The following is a 17,507-nucleotide window of genomic DNA, read 5'->3' on the forward strand; positions in this document are numbered from 1 at the left end:
CGCGGAGGGGGGCATTCTCCATCACAAAGAGTCAATGAAAGGATTTTGTGAACCCGATATATTTTTGGGGGGGTGTTAACGTCATCTTGCCTATCCGAGGCTATCCACGTTTGAAATAGCCGTAATTTCTCAGCGACCCATGCCAGTTAATTACATTTTCGCCCAACGCCATATTCGCTTGTTTTTGGACTCTTTCCCCCTTTTTTTCATGCTCGCACGTCAAGATATCAGTGTATGCAGCGAATGACACATTTCGCAAAAACTATAATTTTATTCCTCAGCCAAGGAGAAGCTTCACAGTGTTATTACTGGAGAAAAGTGGACGAGAAACCTCTTCAGAGGCACAGGAGAAGTAGCCCAACGCGCCGTCTTCTGGAAAATAAAACTAATTGGATCATTCTGATTGCCTATTAGCTTTGTGATAGCCCATAAGAACTGTCCTGTACAAGGAAAAAAAACCTGCATCAAAATCTTTAGGCAATTACTGATGAGCAGTGATTTTGACAAGATTTTTCGTTTTTTTTTTGCAACCACTGCCAACCCCACTGCTGTAATAGGCATACTCGCTCAAAGGGGTGCAACCACCAAATGTGCAATATGAGTCTTACTTTTGACCTAGTGCCTTGCTTGGTCAGATGTATACATTAGGTGTACATTGTAGTCGAGGTTGACGTACAAAAGGAAATTAATGAGATGCATGAACGTTTTAATTACCAATAGCTCCCGGGGTCTGAGTTTCTGCAAGTGTGGAACTCGGCGTGTTCATCTTTGACGATAACTTTATTGATGTGCTATTTATTCAGTTGAAGAGCCAATGTTTATTGGTATTTTTCCTCCCTCAGTATTGCTTTGGAGATCACCGTGCTTTGACTTTTGAAACCACTGTCTCCCAATCTGAGTGATCACCACGCGCCAGTTGACAGTATTGGCTTTGGTAATATTAGGAATTGGTAACACTGACACCAGTGAGAAAACAAATCACGTCGAGGAAAGGATAATTGTCATCGAGGTTCTCAAAACTGTTGCATCCTTTTCTTAAAAGTTATCACTGGGCTACGTTTGCCCCGCGTTCTTCCATTTGTTCCCAGAGAGAGAGAAAGACCTTCCACTGGAGCGGCCTGGAGCTGAAATACTAGATTTCTCCCCCAGCTATGGCGGACAGGACTGATTTTGCCATGGGGCAAAGGTGTTGGGACAATTTTTATGTCGCAGAGGAGGCTACATGAGGTTGTCAAAGGCCCGTTCTCTTGCCTTTTCAGCCGACTCCACCTTCCCACCTCCTCCTGTTCAACTCGGAGAAATCTGTGTGTGAAGAAACAAAATCTCCGACAGGGGAGGGGGATTGATATCTGTAGAGGGTTACAAAAAAAAATCGAGTGGGAACTCAAGAGGAAAGAGTTTCGACATTGCCGTGTTTTTTTCCTCCCCCTACCGTCTCCAAAAGCGGTGGGGGAAGAGCCCGAAACATTTTTCAAGCGCGATAAAGGAGAAGCAAACAAGGGACATACTTTTGCCCTGTGTGGATCTACAACATTTTTAATTCGTCAAAAATATGGCCGATAATGTCTTGGAGTCCGGCCCGCCTTCAGCCAAGAGGCCAAAGCTGTCCTCCCCAGCTCTTTCAGTGTCTGCCAGTGATGGAAATGGTAAACACCTTGAATGCATCATTTGTTTAGACATAGCAGAAATCGAGCTGTTTACTTAATGTTTAGTGGTTCAATCTACTCTCCAGTCTCTGCAGAGTTATCCTGCAAGTTTGCTCGCTCTTACTAACTTAGTGACTTCGTAATGGTTTTTCACACACGCACAAATATAAATATATATATATATATGCATGTATGTATGTATGCATGATCCTGGTATAAAAGTAATCTGTGTTGGAATTTAATAGCGTTGAGCGGTGTCGGTGATACGGAAGACTTAGCATGCGCTGTGTTTTGATAACGCTGGTCGCAGGCAGCAGACTAGCCTAATTAGCTAACGAGCTACTAACTGTACTACTTCGAACAATGGAAGAGTCGAGTCACTCCAGTTCGTCTAAGTTCGCTAGCCTCTTGTTTTATCGAAAGATTCAATTCGATAGAATTAACTGAACCCAACTGAGCAGCACGACAGTGCCGTGTAGCGCTATACTCCTCCTTAAGTCGGCGGTAAAGAAATGTTGAGAAACGGACAAATGTCCTGTTAAAACGGCGGAAAATAACGGCATCACGGCAAGCTATCCAGCTAACGTTACCGGCACAGCTGAGTTTGGTAGCCGGCTAGCAAAAGTCAAAACACACAAACTATTAATTCGGTTTCTAGACTTGTGACTCACTTGACTTTTTAAAATCTTACCACCCCCCCACCACCAAAAAACACATTGTTTCCTCAAACCCACTCGAGAGTAAAATGCGTGAGAACAGTTGCGACTGCAACAACCCGCTGCCGCTAAGTGGCTAGCTATTGTTTGGCCCTCACGTCACCAATGAAGAAGTTAATACGGCGTTGCTGCCTCCGGGCTGTGGTAGGAAACCGTTCTGTTTTTATCGAGTTCGTCCGCGCTGCTGCAACGCTAGTAAACGAGGGGATGAAGTCATTCATTGTCTCTGAAGGGTCTCTTATTGACTGGTTATGAAGCTACCGAATACCCCCCCCCCCATTGTCTGAATATGGCATAATGACACTTAAGTGTTTTCCTTTTTTAATCACCGCTCGTGTCTCTTACAATTTAAGTACTGTCGATGAATGTAAACAAAATGGAAGCTTTGTCATTCCGGCTTCCATTTGAATTACCTACTTGTAAATATGCCTTACCAGCCTCAACTTTTACTGACTAGAGTGATGCTCGCCGCATGTTGCATCCAGTTTGAGGAAATTGGAATTTTTTCCCGGACGCCTCTAAAAAGCAAAGCAGTAAACTGACATTTCTCTCTGAATATGCTGACACTAGCATGTGTACGAGTTAAACTGTATCTGGAAGTTGCTGGCATGGCTATGAAAAGGTTGATCAAGGGTGCAACTGTTGGAAAGAGCATGACTTCTGTCAGAGTGATCCCTATGTAGACGTTTCTAAAATGAGGTTGGTGATTAGTGTTTATGTTAAATTTCCTTGGATATCTGGGCTATGCTGCTATTTTCATTAAGATATTGCAGTATTTTTTTTATGGCGGAAACTGCATGAGAGAGGGAGGAACATCATTGACAGCCACTTGACCTAATTTTAAATAGTGTTGAGCAGCCAAATGCCATCAAACACTATGGCTTTTATTGTGCCACTGAGATGGATTATGAATCAGCTTTTATTGGCTGCAACCAAGACGCTCTAGTTGGAGATATCCATATTTTTTTGCACTGTTATTTTGAGTTGTTCCTTTTTCCTGGGGAACCATTTGAGCCAGAGATGCATTTTCAACATTTGTCAATCTAACATGACCCTGCCCTTTTAAAGCACTTTCCCCTCTTAATTTCCTCCCAGTCTAAGTCAGTTTACAGCAGTGGCTTATTCTGGAGCTGCTACGCTGTTGCACAATATTACTGTAGACATGGTGCATGCACCTGCCCAGTCAGTGTTTACTCCTCTGCGGCTTCTCACCCTAACCCTATTGCGTCTACTCTCCATGTTTGGCATCTCATCAAACCACAAACTGATGGCACAGGAGGGAGTCTAGGTTCTGGGATGCATTCACTGCTGTACACAAGCTCCAGATAGGAGGCAAATTGTTCCGCTGCGTGCTTCCATAACGGCTTGTCGATAGTTCAAAATAATGTTAAACTCATGTTATATTTGTAATGATAATTTATTTGAATTGTGAATCTTTTGAAAATGACTTGAGTTGACTACATTTTTCTCAGGTACAAAATTTTGAATTGCTGTAAGTGTAAAATAACATGAAATTTAGGATTTATTAGAAAATTTGATCTTCTACTGTGTCTTTTCTGTCCTAGATTTTGGGTCACTTTTTGACCTGGAGCATGATCTTCCAGATGAGCTCATCAACTCCTCAGAGCTGGGATTGGTCAATGGAGGGGACCTCAGCCAACTGCATACCAGCCTTGGAGGAGGGATAGGAGGGATGGGTGTGGGCGGAGGCCAGGATGCGGCAGCCAAACACAAACAGCTCTCAGAGCTTCTCCGTGCTGGTGCACCAACCCAGCAGGGGGGTCCCAGCCCCAACAGCACTGGAGCTGCAGGCTCCATGAGCATGATGGGGGCCATGAATGCCTCACCAGGGGGACCCCAAGCTCTGGGACCACAGGGCCAGCAGCAGCAGGCTGGACTGATGCAGCAGGCAGGAATGGTTGCCGGGGTGGCAGGCCTGAATCGAACAGCAGCCATGATGGGTGCCCAGAAGGGCAACAATGGACAGCAGCAGCAAGGACTGATGGGAGGTCAGGTGATGAATGGGTCACCTAGAATGGGTTACCCTGGCAATGCGGGCATAGGTAGTAATAGTAATCTGCTGGCAGAGACCCTGCAGCAGCAGCAGACAGGGAGTCAGCAGATGGGACCAGGGGGTCCGCCTGGGATGAGGCCACAGCAACCTGGAGCCATGAACAAGGTAAGTCTAGGTGCAGAACATAGGCAGAATGTGCAATTAGAGGTGCACAAGAAACTCAGTTCTCAATGGATTTTCCCATTTTAAATTGACAAAGGATGCCTTTTTTGAATCACAGGGAAAGGTCTAATTTTAAATTATTACTACTACTAGATTATTTTATCCCTGTAGCCATTCAGAACATAAAATATTGATGTTCAACATTTCTGCTCAATATTTCAGGGCTAGATTGATGGGCATGGGTTAGGGAAAGCTGAATTTCTTACTTAATCACAAAAGTTTGTATCTAGCTTGGATTCAAAAATATGATCAAAAGTTGACATAAGCATTTTAGTATAGACCTTAAGCCCTTTGTAGATGTGTTATACGTAGGTCGGTAGAAAATTAAAAAAAAGCTAATCGCATGCATGCTCCATTTTTAATTGAACAGTATTTTTAAGGTTCAATTTGTGCCAGGCCTAGGTAGTCAGACGCAGAACTCTCGACTGAAGTGTAACGAGTTGTTATTAATGTAAATGGTTATTAATCTGAGCCTGCTGGAGACCAGAGCTTAACTATGGCTGCAGGCAGGGGTTTGATTGGCAGCTGTGTTTCTGTTGTGTGTGTTAAACACTGTGCACTCTCTATGTATGGTTGATGGTCACCCTCCTGGTTATTAAACACCTGTATGTTTTTATTACAACCTGATTGTTTGAAAAACAGTACAACTCCATGCATTTGTTAAATGGTTTGATTGAGAGACATACTGGGTGGAAAGGTGTCCTGAGATAGATGTAATGCAGGAAGTGGGTTTTGTGCCAACTTTTTTGGTGCTCTTTATCTGGGACAACAAGACAGTGGCATTTGTCTCAACATAATGTGGTGGGCATTTGATATTCAGATTTTTGAAACATTACTGTTAGTTACAGTAATTAGGATGGAGAGAATGCCATCATTATGACATCCAGTGAGCTGTTTAGTTTTCACATTGGACGCTTGGAGGCAGGCTTAGAGGCAAATATGAACAGTTTTCATGCGTTTTGAATGATCACATAGCAACAATCAACAAATCACCTGATGTTGTTCCAATAATGAGGTGTCTCTTGTTTACTCATATTCTTAGGCATTGATGCTGTCGGAAAGCCTTATTGTTTGGGTGTAGGTAATGCAGCTGGTGTTAATACAGGCTATATCTTATTGAGAGTATTACTGATGCTGACCTGGTTTATATATCCTGGAAACATCATGGCATGAAGATCGTGGTATTGCCCCTGAATTGAAATGGAGACGGGATGAATGAAGTATTACAAATGCTTTTGGAAAACTAGGGACAATTGTTACTAAATACCCACTACCGGTTTTTACTGAATAGTTTCATTAAGCTAAATTCTTAATTTTGCTCCCAATGGGAGCTGCTGAAAGTAGTAGTAGTAGTATTTTCATTAAGCTAAATAAATTGGGATGGAAATTTTAATTCATAATTGCCTTTGATGGGTCTCTACATAGAACCCATAATGTCTCCGAAAGCACATACAAAAAAATTGGAGAAAATTTTTAGCAATAAATAAAAAAAAGAGAAAAAGGGGGGGGGGCATGGTGGCCCAGTGGTTAGCACTGTCGCCTCACAGCAAGAAGTTCCTGGGTTCGAACTCCAGGATGTCCCAGGTCCTTTCTGTGTGGAGTTTGCATGTTCTCCCCATGTCTGTGTGGGTTTCCTCTGGGTGCTCCAGTTTCCTCCCACCATCAAAAAGACATGCATGTCAGGGTTAATACTCCTGCCTGTGCCCCTGAGCAAGGCAATAGAAAGAACTGGAGTTGGTCCCTGGACGCTGCAGCTACCCACTGCTCCTATGCAAGAGGATGGGTTAAATACAAAACAGATGTCATTGTAACCTGTACAATGACAAAATAAAGTGGCTTTCTTGCTTTCTTCGTCTATACACAAACCTGTTATCACTCATACACTGATGTGAAATTCATTGCTCACATATTGGTGTGATCTTGCACTGTCCTCCTATCTGCAGTTTTCTCATCAGAATCATCTCCATATTTGTTAAAGCTAATACAAATGGGGGGGAAAAATACAAGGTACTGAGTAGAATTCCTTGAATTGATAGTGAAATTTTTTTTTAATTTTTCTAATTTGGGGGAGGCAGTAGATCAGGAGGTAGAACAGGTCGTCTGGTAACTGGAAGGTTGCTGGTTCGATCCTCGGCTCCTCCTGGCAAAAATGTCGAGGTGTCCCTGAGCAAGACACCTAACCCCTAACTGCTCCAGATGAGTTGTTGTTACCTTGCATGGTTGACACTCTCATCGGTGTATGAGTGTGTGTGGTAAGTATGTGAGGCATTAATTTTAAAGCGCTTTGGAAAAAAGTACTATATAGATGCAGTCCATTTACCGTTTACCTACAATATATACAAGAAGTAACTAACAAGCCTTTAAAACTTTGTCTTCCTCTTTCTTCTTCTGCTCACTCATCCACTTTCCACTTCTTACTTTCCCTCTCTCATTTGTCCTCCATCTCTCTTGCTCTGTTCACTTCCCTGCTCTCCAGATGACTATGATGGCCAACTCGGGCCCCTATGGTGGTCCGTATGGCCAGCCTGCCAGCCAGGGGCTGGCTGGAGCAGGGCTGGGCCCGCAGCTCCAGAACAAAGCGGGCCTACCCAACAGTCTGGCTGCCCAGTTCAACATAGATAAGAAGTCACCACCAGGTCAAGGCATGCCTGGGATGGTAAGAGAATCCAATCTTGGATTTGATTGTCTTTCGTGTTTGTGCGCACGCACATACGTACATAACAGTAGCTTCACGATAGCCTACCATCATGGGTCACTATTGGATTTCAACTCTTAGCTTTTTCTGTCACTAGTGTTGTTAAGTACAATCAAGTGGACATTGCAACAGGCCTTCAGCCTCATGCAACATCTGTTGTTATGACTGGATCTGTTCACAAGTGTGCACACCAACTATTTTAAGAAATCTTGTGGCGTTCACATTCACCATTTTTCTCTCATTTTTGATCCATTTATTGGTGTGATAACATAGGTACATAAAACTGTTTAACACAAGCATGTATGACAGGTTTGTGTTTGAAATGAAAATATTTATCACCTTGAAACTGTATAGTGCATCCAGCCACTGCACTTAAAACTCTCAACAATGAGCCCTGGCCTGGGAGTGCCCTGGTGGCTCACCTGGTAGAGCGCGTACCACATAAGGCTGAGTCCTTACTGCAGCAGCCTGTGTTCGAATGCGGCCCGGACCCTTTGCTGCATGTCATCCCCGCTCTCTCCCCTGCCTTTCCTGTCTCTCTCTTCTATCACTGTCAAATAAAGGCAGAAAATGCCAAAAAAAAAAAAAAAGAGCCCTGGCTTACCCATTGTGTGTGTATGTCAACACACAATGCATCCTGTCTCTTTGACCACTTCCCATGCAGCACTGCACGCCACTCAGGCTATCAAAAATGCATTTGTGGAATTTAATAGTAGCATAGACTTAGTCCTACATGTTTTCATGAGAGCAGTTTGTACCTTTCCATACAACTGCGTGGCAGTTCTCTAATTTTTCATTGTCCACAAAATGCAGATGGCAAACATTGCCTGCGACTGTGCCAGTGGTGTCTACTGGACCATGATGGTCCACTTATCTCTTATTTGCACAAGATTCTACAATAGCACACACACCACACACACTCTAGTGTTCCTTCAAGAGAGAAATGCTGAGAAAATCTAGCTCAGTGCTGTCCTTCTTTGGTAGTCCATCGAAAACTATGATGACCGTGATGCAGTTTAAGCTGAGTAAACACGCCTGTGGGCCATCAGGCCTGCATTAGAGTGACAGTATCATCCACATTTGTCACAGACGAAAGTCGTTTGAGTTGGTCTGTTACAAGCTCTCCTCGCAAGTGCTTTTCCTATCGAGCTTTCCTCACATCACGCCTTGCACAGTAGTACAGTCGGTGCCATGCCCCTGCCGAACGATCTCTCTGGACCTCAGAACCCATTCCTAAGCAGTACACCGTAGTGCAACGGGCTCAGTAGATGAAGAGGTTGCCCCACAGTGACAGCTTACTTGTTAAGTGATGCTATCCATTGACCAACAGAGTGGTTCCTCTGCATGCCATCTGATGTTTGTGCCATTAGTCCGATAGGGCTCATGATCCTATGGGGCTCTTCTGCCGCAAACACCATCGAGCGCCCTGCTGCCAGCGCCTTCTTGGATTTGAATTCAGAGTTACCTTCTCCTAGCCTTTGCCTAAAGAGGCACTACAAGGCATTAGAAACATGCAGATAGTACCATCTACTGCACATCTGCCAACCTCTACGCATTCTGCGTAGTCACTCCGCATTTTGAGATCAAAATATGCGACTACGAGTTGAATAGGCAAAAGAGCTTCCTTTAAAATAAATGCTTAGCCGCTCTGATGGCCGAGCGGAATAAACCGCCGTTCTTGCAATACGCTCGTCATGTGGCTGGGAGGTTCGTATCCCAGACTCGTAGTAACCGGTCACGGCCGGAGCGTCCACGGGGTAAGGCATTCATTAGGCCACCCTTACCCAAGGGATAGTGGGTGTAGATCGGTGTAGTGTTCGGGGACTCGTCGTTCTCCAGCGACCCCTCTGGCCCATCCGGGCGCCTGCAGCCAAGCAACCGAAAGCATTCTCTCTACGTCTCCTTCGTGGCCTGAAGGTAATGCAATCCATGCGAGACTTCAGCGTGTAAAATAGCGAGAGCAGCCGACACAAATTTGAAGGAAGCTGGTGTTACGACTATCTCCTTCCTGTGGAAACGTGAGCCAGGGGAGTTATTCGACAACAGTTCCAGCCATATGCCATTGGGTTAATCGGGTGGGATAAGGGGAAAAACTAGAAATACATTTATAAAAAAAATAAAAATAAATGCTTGAGTGATTTTAGGCCTTCATAAAACTTTAGTTTATTTTGGGCCTCAAACTGAATTTTTTTTTTTTTACCCGATGCAAACCAACTAACATGGTGACTGGCGGTTTTGATTTTTGATTTCAGTATTCAATAAATAAGTTTTTTTTCACAATGCACTGTGTGATGTCTTTTTTTCAGCGTGTACTTTCGGCACACACGCAAACACAGACATTTTTTTGGTATGCGCGCATGCAAAAAGGAGTACTAATTTTTATTCTTTAGGGTTGGCAGGTCTGCTACTGTCATAATGGTAGCAGCAAAGGTTGACCTGACTTGGCACTATTTAACCCATAGCTGGGGGACTGGTTCGTGGGCATCAGGGAATATCCACACACCGGTGGGCCTGCGTAGCACATGTCTAGGGGCCAGACCTCCGAGTCCCTTGTAGTTCAGCCAGGGTCCAAGGTGTACCTGGTTACCGTATGTCGCCACGAGGAGGCACTACATAGGGCTTGCTGTTGGAGAGGCTATGTACTGGCAGGGAGAGACTTATGTGCTCGGCTCCCCTGTTCGCATTTCTGCTAGCCAGCGGTGAAGGTTGAGAGTGAGACGTGACAGGCAAAGAACATTACACCAACACACTAGACGCTTCACAACAACCCGACTTCTTACAGAAGAATGTCAGACACACCCTGTTGGTTACAATGAGTCGCTAAAGACCATCACTTTCCCAATTTGAGTCTGTAAATATAAATATGGACTCGAGACCTGACTCTGAGACCTTGGGCACTGAAAATGTCATTCAGAGTGGTGTTGGGGCAGTTCAATGGGTAGGACTTGTTGCCATTGTTTTAATATTGGGCCCCCTCATACAATAGGAGAATTGCCCCCTGAGCAGTGTTCTCTCACGGGCCTGAACTGGAGTTGTTGGTTGTTTTTTCTGACCTGATTATAGGGCTGTGCGATATGACCAAAATCTCATATCATGGTATAGGTCATTCATGTAGCGATGCATATCACAATATAGCACATTTTCTGTAAATTCAATGAAAAAATGGTTAATATAAAATGACCATATGGAAAGGCCTATTTCTTATTAAATTTTGAATTATATTCTTGACAAATAAAAGGTACTTACTCATATTTGATTATTTTCCCCCATTTATTTAGAAGATTTGTGCACATTTTCAGTTAAGTGTGTAACAAAATCCATCCATTATCCGAACCGCTTTTCCTGCTCTCAGGGTCACGGGGATGCTGTAGCCTATCCCAGCAGTCATTGGGCAGCAGGCAGGGAGATACTTTGGACAGGCCACCAGACCATCACACAGGGCCGACACACACACACACACACACACACACACACACACACACACACACACACACTCTCACACCTATGGACAATTTAGTATGGCCAATTCACCTGACCTATATGTCTGTGGACTGTGGGAGGAAACCGGAGACCCCGGAGGAAACCCACGCAGACACAGGGAAAACATGCAAACTCCACACAGAGGATGACCTGGGACGACCCCCAAGGTTGGATTACCCTGGGGCTCGAACCCAGGACCTTCTTGCTGTGAGGCGACTGCGCTAACCACTGCACCACCGTGCCGCCATGTAACAAAATATAAAATATTAATGTATAAAATATAAAAAGGTAAATAGAAAACACTTTTCAACTATAGTTGCGTAGGTGGTAAAAGAGGCTAGTTTTTGAGTCTGTTGTGGGGACTGGCATGCAGCACATTTTGCAAAGTACGGTTTTCTGGTCTGTGTCAGACTTTTCATATCCAAACCACGTCCATACGAAAGAAGTAGCCCCTCTTTTAGGTACACGCTCCTCGTTTTGTCCCGGCTAGTCGGAGTCCTTCTGTTCGGAATTACCCCGTTCTGCGTTACGTTCACTGTCTTCCATGTTTGTTTGTATTGCCTTCACACAAATTTCCTGCCTGTGTCCGTGCTGTGCAAAGAGCGGAAAGGGTCGTCCAAATGATGAAAAATATTGCCGTAAAGACTGTGATTTGTGACACAATGAAATAAACGATAGAGCTTAATATGAAATGATAGACATTTTCTATCGTCACACGTTATATATTGTCATATCGCACAGCCCGACCTGATTATAATTTCAGCATTTAAGGACATTAATTACGTATAACTTAAATTACAGTTACAGAAAGTTGAATCACTTCATTTGGACACAGCGTTTATTGAGAGAGAAACGTTTTATCACTCATCTAAATGACCTCTTCAGTCTCAACTGATTGCAGGTATCCCCACCCTTATAAACAATATAGTGGCATAATGACCGAAAACAACGATCGGTTTCATATGCAGGTTGCTGTAACAATTAACTAGAGTTTCAGTGGTAATGTGTACTATTCACAGAGGATTGGGGAATGGTTGCAATCACAGCATTGTAAGATGGTGCCAGATGTACTCTTAGGCTCCCCTCGGTTCAGGGGTGGTCGTTCTCTCTTCACATAGATGACTTCTTTGACTCCCTGTTCAAACCAGCGTTCCTCCCTATCAAGGATGTGCACATCATCATCCTTAAAAGAGTCGCCACTGGCCTATAGATGGGTGTAGACTGCCAAGTCTTGAATGGGGAGTCTTACCTGAATTATTGAGCATGCATAAAGACATTAAATTTACAGTCTCTCAATCCCTAGGTATTGACAGACGATATCTGTCCTGATATGGGCTGTGTGTCTGTACCATGTTTACACTCCTCATCATCTCCTTTTTGTCCCCAGGCCACTCAACAGCAGCAGCCGTCAGCAGTAGGTGGCGTGTCAGTAGGCGCAGCAGGAGTGGGAGGGGCCCAGGTTGGCCTCGGTGCTGTAGGGGCGGGTCCCGGCGCAGCGCCCCCTACCGCAGACCCTGAGAAGCGGAAGTTGATCCAGCAGCAGCTTGTGCTCCTGCTCCACGCACACAAGTGCCAGCGGAGGGAGCAGGCCAACGGGGAGGTGCGACAATGCAACCTGCCCCACTGCCGCACAATGAAGAACGTGCTCAACCACATGACCCACTGCCAGGCTGGCAAGTCCTGCCAGGGTGAGTCTGCTATATAACACTAGTTGAGAAGATGTCTAGTTTGCTAGATTTCCTAATATGTTTGGTTTATTCCATAAACACCATGCAGTGGTTAGTTAAATGCCCTTTATTCTGTTGCATTTTTTTTATATCCCTTTTGGTAAACCTCCCAGTTTGTGTTATCCCAGTGAGTAATTATCTTTGTTGGTGTATCAGTCACTGTAGTTTTTTTCATTCTGTCCAACTTTCATTTTTTCCATCTGGACACAGTTTCACTGTACAGAGTGACACACGTCATCACTTTCACAATGTCTTGCTTAGTTCCCTGTCATTTTATGTCCTCTGTTCTGTTTTTATTGAATTCTTTGTGTGTCTTGTTAAATTTTTCCTTCATCCTATCTCAGGTTCTATTTTCACCACTCCATTGTGCTTTTCTCGTGGTTTTCTAACACTCTCTCCATCTCATTCTGCTCCTCTCTAGTGGCACACTGTGCCTCATCCAGACAGATAATTTCTCACTGGAAGAACTGCACGCGGCACGACTGTCCTGTTTGCCTGCCGCTGAAGAATGCTGGAGACAAGCGGAACCAGCAATGTGGGTGTTTTTCATTGTGTGTGTGTGTGTGTGTGTGTGTGTGTATGCGTGTGTGTATGCGTGTGTGCGTATGTGTGTGGTTGCATGTGCTTGTCTGTTGCTGACTGCAGCAAAAACCGACTTTCACTCAAATAATCCCATTAAATTGTTAAACAATATCTTGAATTGATGAAATTTAGCTATAGTGTCAAAGTAATAGTTCAGAGCTTCTCCAGTCATCACTGTCTCAGTATCTGGTTAGTTGATGCACAATTTAGGTTCATGTATATCCAGAGGTTTTCATTCACTTGAATCCCGCTTCCACTATCTGAGTTCTTTGCTTCTTCCTGTCTCTCTCAGCTCTTCTCAGCAGCGCTGGGGTGGGCCTGGTAAGTTCATTAGGGTCCGGTGTACCAGGGGGCCAGCCGAATACCCCTAACCTCAACCCCCCCAACCAGATAGACCCTAGCTCCATAGAGAGGGCCTATGCTGCTTTGGGTCTCACTTACCAAGGCAGCCAGATGCCACAGCAACCCCCGCAGGCCAACATGCCTAACCAGGCACTACAGGGGCAGCCTGCAATGAGGACCCTTAACACCATGGGTGTGTGTGTGTGTAATTCTACTTGTATGTATGTCACACAAAGGATTTTATTATGAGCCTTAAGGATGGATATCAAGCATAATAAGTGTGTAAAGCTAGTGTTCTCACAAATGATGAGGAAACCCATATTACTTTGAAGGACTCTACTGACCCCACTTCTGTTGAATTCAAACTGGGATTCTACCAAGTACCCTCACTCCAAGCATATGTAGAGTTATTTCCATTAGATTCCTTTTTGTTGGTAAACATGGTCCACAGTGTATGCTTGTTTTGTGTTTATAATAAATGGAGTGGCAACCATTACCATTGTATAGGCCTGTTATATCAGATTGAAGCAAAGTAATTGCCGTGCAATGTCAGGAGGATGTTATGGTTTAGTACAAGTACCACTTTGTGTTGAGCTGGGAGGTCAGTTGTGTAAGTTTTCAAAACATTAAGTGAAAAACTAATCTCTGTTCTCTTCTGAAGGAGGAAATCCCATGGGGGTGAATGGTGGAGTCGGGGTGCAGCCCCCCAACCAGCAGTCTAACCTACTACCAGACTCCCTGTTACACAACAGCATAAGTACACAGAGGTAGGTAGTCTAAACCTGGTGATACCTTGGAAATTAAAAAAAAAAACAATATGGCAGGTAAATGTCACCTGGCAGACAACTACGTCAGCAATAAGGATAGAACTTTAACTCTAAATGGAAGTTGTTCAGCTAGAACAACTTCCACCGCCCTCGTTGTTATCGGAACTGCTGGTCTGCATGGGCTAGCAGTTGGCTTAGCCTGCCCTGCTCTCCCAGCCGATCCAGAGCCAGCTCTCCCAGCCATCAAACGAAGACAAAACTTAGACACAGATATGGACAAAGACACTGCATGGACGGTACTGGGTGAGGCCGCCGCAAATGCGAATTCTCGCAGCCATCTTCCCACTCCTGAAGCGGAAGCATCCAACGATGGTGATGCTGATTTTTGAATTGATCTCTTTGATATTTGAAACAAACTTCCTCCGCATTTGCTGTGCAATATGGCCTACAATTTCAGCACACGAGTGATCTGACTTGTGTACAGTGCATACTATTGCGCCATTGAGCTCCTGAAGTTTCATAAAAGGATGGAGCTTTTTATAAGCCAGTCTTTCCTTGGCCACCATATAGGCGGATCTGAATGAAGTTGCTGTTTCTTCCATTAACTTGGAATTGATCTCGAGTACCTTGTTTTGCAGAATCTCCTTTTGCTTGGTTGCTGTGACTTCAACGGCCGTTTTGTGTGCTGTGCTATCACAGTGATTGTTTGCGTCAGCGTCGGTTGTAGAAGACGCCTCTTGCTCTGGTTGCTCTGTGATTGGCTTAGATTTTTTTAGTAAATAAAAAATTTGCGACTAAGCTCCCTTGTTTTCTTTTTGACATAGTTATCTGTATACTGACCACAAAATAGAAACGGAATAATGGCGATTCGGCCTGCAGACTGAGTGGGACTAAGAGTTTTGGGGTTTTTTTTCCAGAAAGTTTGTTTTTTTCTGATTGCGCCGCCACGCTTTGATGGTGATGGCAAGAATTGCATGCATGCGGGTATCTTTATTAAAAGTGAATTAGTGATTCTCATGTATGAATTATACATTAATAATTGCCTAATTTTGCGCCTGATCCGTGATGATGGAGACACATAAAAATAGAAATGCATAGTCTATTGTCAATATTTTAGAGACCTCCCAAATTTCACAAATCATGTTTTCAGGGGAGCTTATGTCTTATTAAGGGAAGGCAAGCTCCCCTGTAGTTCGTACCCTGGTTATGGGACTTTAAAGTAAATCTGTGATAGGAAATGTTTTGCCTTGTCCTCTATTTATTCAGTTGCCTTTGTCTCTGTTTTCTAGTTTGTTGAATGACGGTGTGGGCAACCTGAACTCGATGCCCACAGCAACCCCTCCCTCGGCAGCAGGCATGAGGAAGTCTTGGCATGAAGACATCACGCAGGACCTCCGTAATCACCTTGTCCACAAGCTGTGAGTCTGCCCCATTTGTACCATAACACACAAAGACAATATTATTTGGAGCGGAAACTTATTTAATATTTTCATTGGTTCAGTTTCCTTGTGTTGGACTTGGATCAACTGTCAGCTGCTATCTTCATGTGTACAATTATGGTTTATTTAACGAATTTTGGTGTAGGATAAAGTTGTATCTATGTCTCCGGCTGTGTGTGTGTGCGTGCGTGCGTGCATGTGTGCGTGTGTGTGCAGTGTGCAAGCCATCTTCCCCACTCCGGACCCAGCAGCGCTGAAAGACCGGAGGATGGAGAACCTGGTGGCGTATGCTAGGAAGGTGGAGGGGGACATGTACGAGTCGGCAAACAGCAGGGTAAGAAATACTCACTGTATTGAGTATGTGGCATGGTGGTATTAAGACCAGCTCCCCAATCGAGGGAAATGGTTTTTTTATACCGTTCCTCCTCTCATCTTGTTGTCCATCCTCCTCTCTAATTTTGATCTCCTCATTCACCTTCTTGCTCATGCTGACAGGCGGAGTACTACCACCTGCTGGCAGAGAAGATCTATAAGATCCAGAAGGAGTTGGAGGAAAAGAGGCGAACACGGCTCCAGAAGCAGGGCATGATGCCTAATCAGCCTGGTATGCCCCCGTCCGGCCTGCCTCAGGGTCCCCCCAGCATGGGACAACCGCATATGAACCCTGGACAACCCCCAAGTACGTGAACTCCCTCTTAGATCAACCCTGCCCCATTCAAATGTTTTAAGCACGCTCATATTGTGTGTACACATGGATTCACTTCCCATACAAATAACACACATATACACAAATGCACAGCTTGTTTCACTTGCAGCTGTATACATTATTTTAGGGTTTTTTCAGATTTTGTTTAGTTTGCCAGACCCCAGTTGCTGTTTTTTTCTTTCTTCACTTGATTCAATGTCTGTTTTGTCAGTGTGTATTCAGTGAGACTAAAGACAGGTGGCTCACTCTGTCCAGATCTCTAATTCAAGTGTTTAATCTTTTTGATCCTTCCGCAGATGGCCCTCATGCCGACCCGTCCATGGTCCGACCCACTGGGCCGAACCAGATGGTAAACAGGATGCAAAACCCGGCAGGTAAGTCCCAAGTCCCTGTCTTAAAGTATAACCACACATACAATGGTAGTGTGTTTTTCTTCTCCCTCGTTTGTTGTCAGCATAGACGGCCTGCCCTATACGCTGAATATGTAATTGCGTAGGGCCCTGCGAATCTTTTTTTTTTTTTATAAACAAATTTGCTAGGAGACATAAAGCAAAATCAGTGGCTCTTACCCAGTACAAGGGGCCTCCTCCTCAGTGGATCGATCATGGCAGTGGATGGATTTGATTGGCACAGGTGCTGCAGCAACTGTCCAGTCAATCGTGTTGCAAAAGTACGATATGATGGTTAAAAAACCCCCCAAAAGTATGACAGGATGGTACCTCCAAAACGCAAGTATTCCTCCGGCGCTGCCAAAATTAAGAAAACAAAGACAGAGAGCAGAAGTCACAGTTCAGGTATGTGTCATGGAGACTTTCACTGCAAATGAAGGAATTGTTACAGATATTCTTTACCAATTCACAGGTGAATATTAGCCAGTTCTGTTCAGAAGCAGTTAAGCTATTACTGACAGACAGCAAACCTTAAGCTAATTTACGGGGCAACTAGCATGTATGAGGCCAGTCGGGGTAGCTAGCTTAATTAGTCTAGTGCATTTATTTGTTTAGAAGAAGTTGGGATTCAGGTATGTGTCATGGAGTCATTCATTGCAAATGAATGAATTGATACAGATATTCTTTAGCAACTCACAGGTGAATATTCTCTCTCTCTCTTTCTTTCACTGACTCACTGACTCTCTCACTCATTCTCACATACACACACACACAGTCAAATA

The 17,507-nt window shown here is 44.3% G+C and overlaps 1 protein-coding gene across 2 annotated transcripts in view; it reads left to right on the forward strand.

Annotated features, from left to right (window-relative positions):
- Nucleotides 1-836: 836 nt before the first annotated feature.
- Nucleotides 837-17,507, forward strand: part of ep300b (E1A binding protein p300 b) — a 64,094-nt gene continuing 47,423 nt past the window's right edge. For both annotated transcript variants that reach the window (XM_056287270.1, XM_056287271.1), the window contains exons 1-11: nucleotides 837-1,646; nucleotides 3,928-4,541; nucleotides 7,075-7,254; nucleotides 12,161-12,461; nucleotides 12,922-13,035; nucleotides 13,375-13,617; nucleotides 14,086-14,191; nucleotides 15,481-15,609; nucleotides 15,847-15,964; nucleotides 16,126-16,309; nucleotides 16,633-16,710. In XM_056287270.1, coding sequence (XP_056143245.1) covers nucleotides 1,553-1,646; nucleotides 3,928-4,541; nucleotides 7,075-7,254; nucleotides 12,161-12,461; nucleotides 12,922-13,035; nucleotides 13,375-13,617; nucleotides 14,086-14,191; nucleotides 15,481-15,609; nucleotides 15,847-15,964; nucleotides 16,126-16,309; nucleotides 16,633-16,710 — 2,161 coding nt within the window. In that variant the 5' untranslated portion in view covers nucleotides 837-1,552. The remainder of the gene's footprint in view (nucleotides 1,647-3,927; nucleotides 4,542-7,074; nucleotides 7,255-12,160; nucleotides 12,462-12,921; nucleotides 13,036-13,374; nucleotides 13,618-14,085; nucleotides 14,192-15,480; nucleotides 15,610-15,846; nucleotides 15,965-16,125; nucleotides 16,310-16,632; nucleotides 16,711-17,507) is intronic.

Source organism: Lampris incognitus, chromosome 10 (genome assembly GCF_029633865.1).
Source record: "Lampris incognitus isolate fLamInc1 chromosome 10, fLamInc1.hap2, whole genome shotgun sequence".
Classification (NCBI taxonomy): Eukaryota; Metazoa; Chordata; class Actinopteri; order Lampriformes; family Lampridae; genus Lampris; species Lampris incognitus.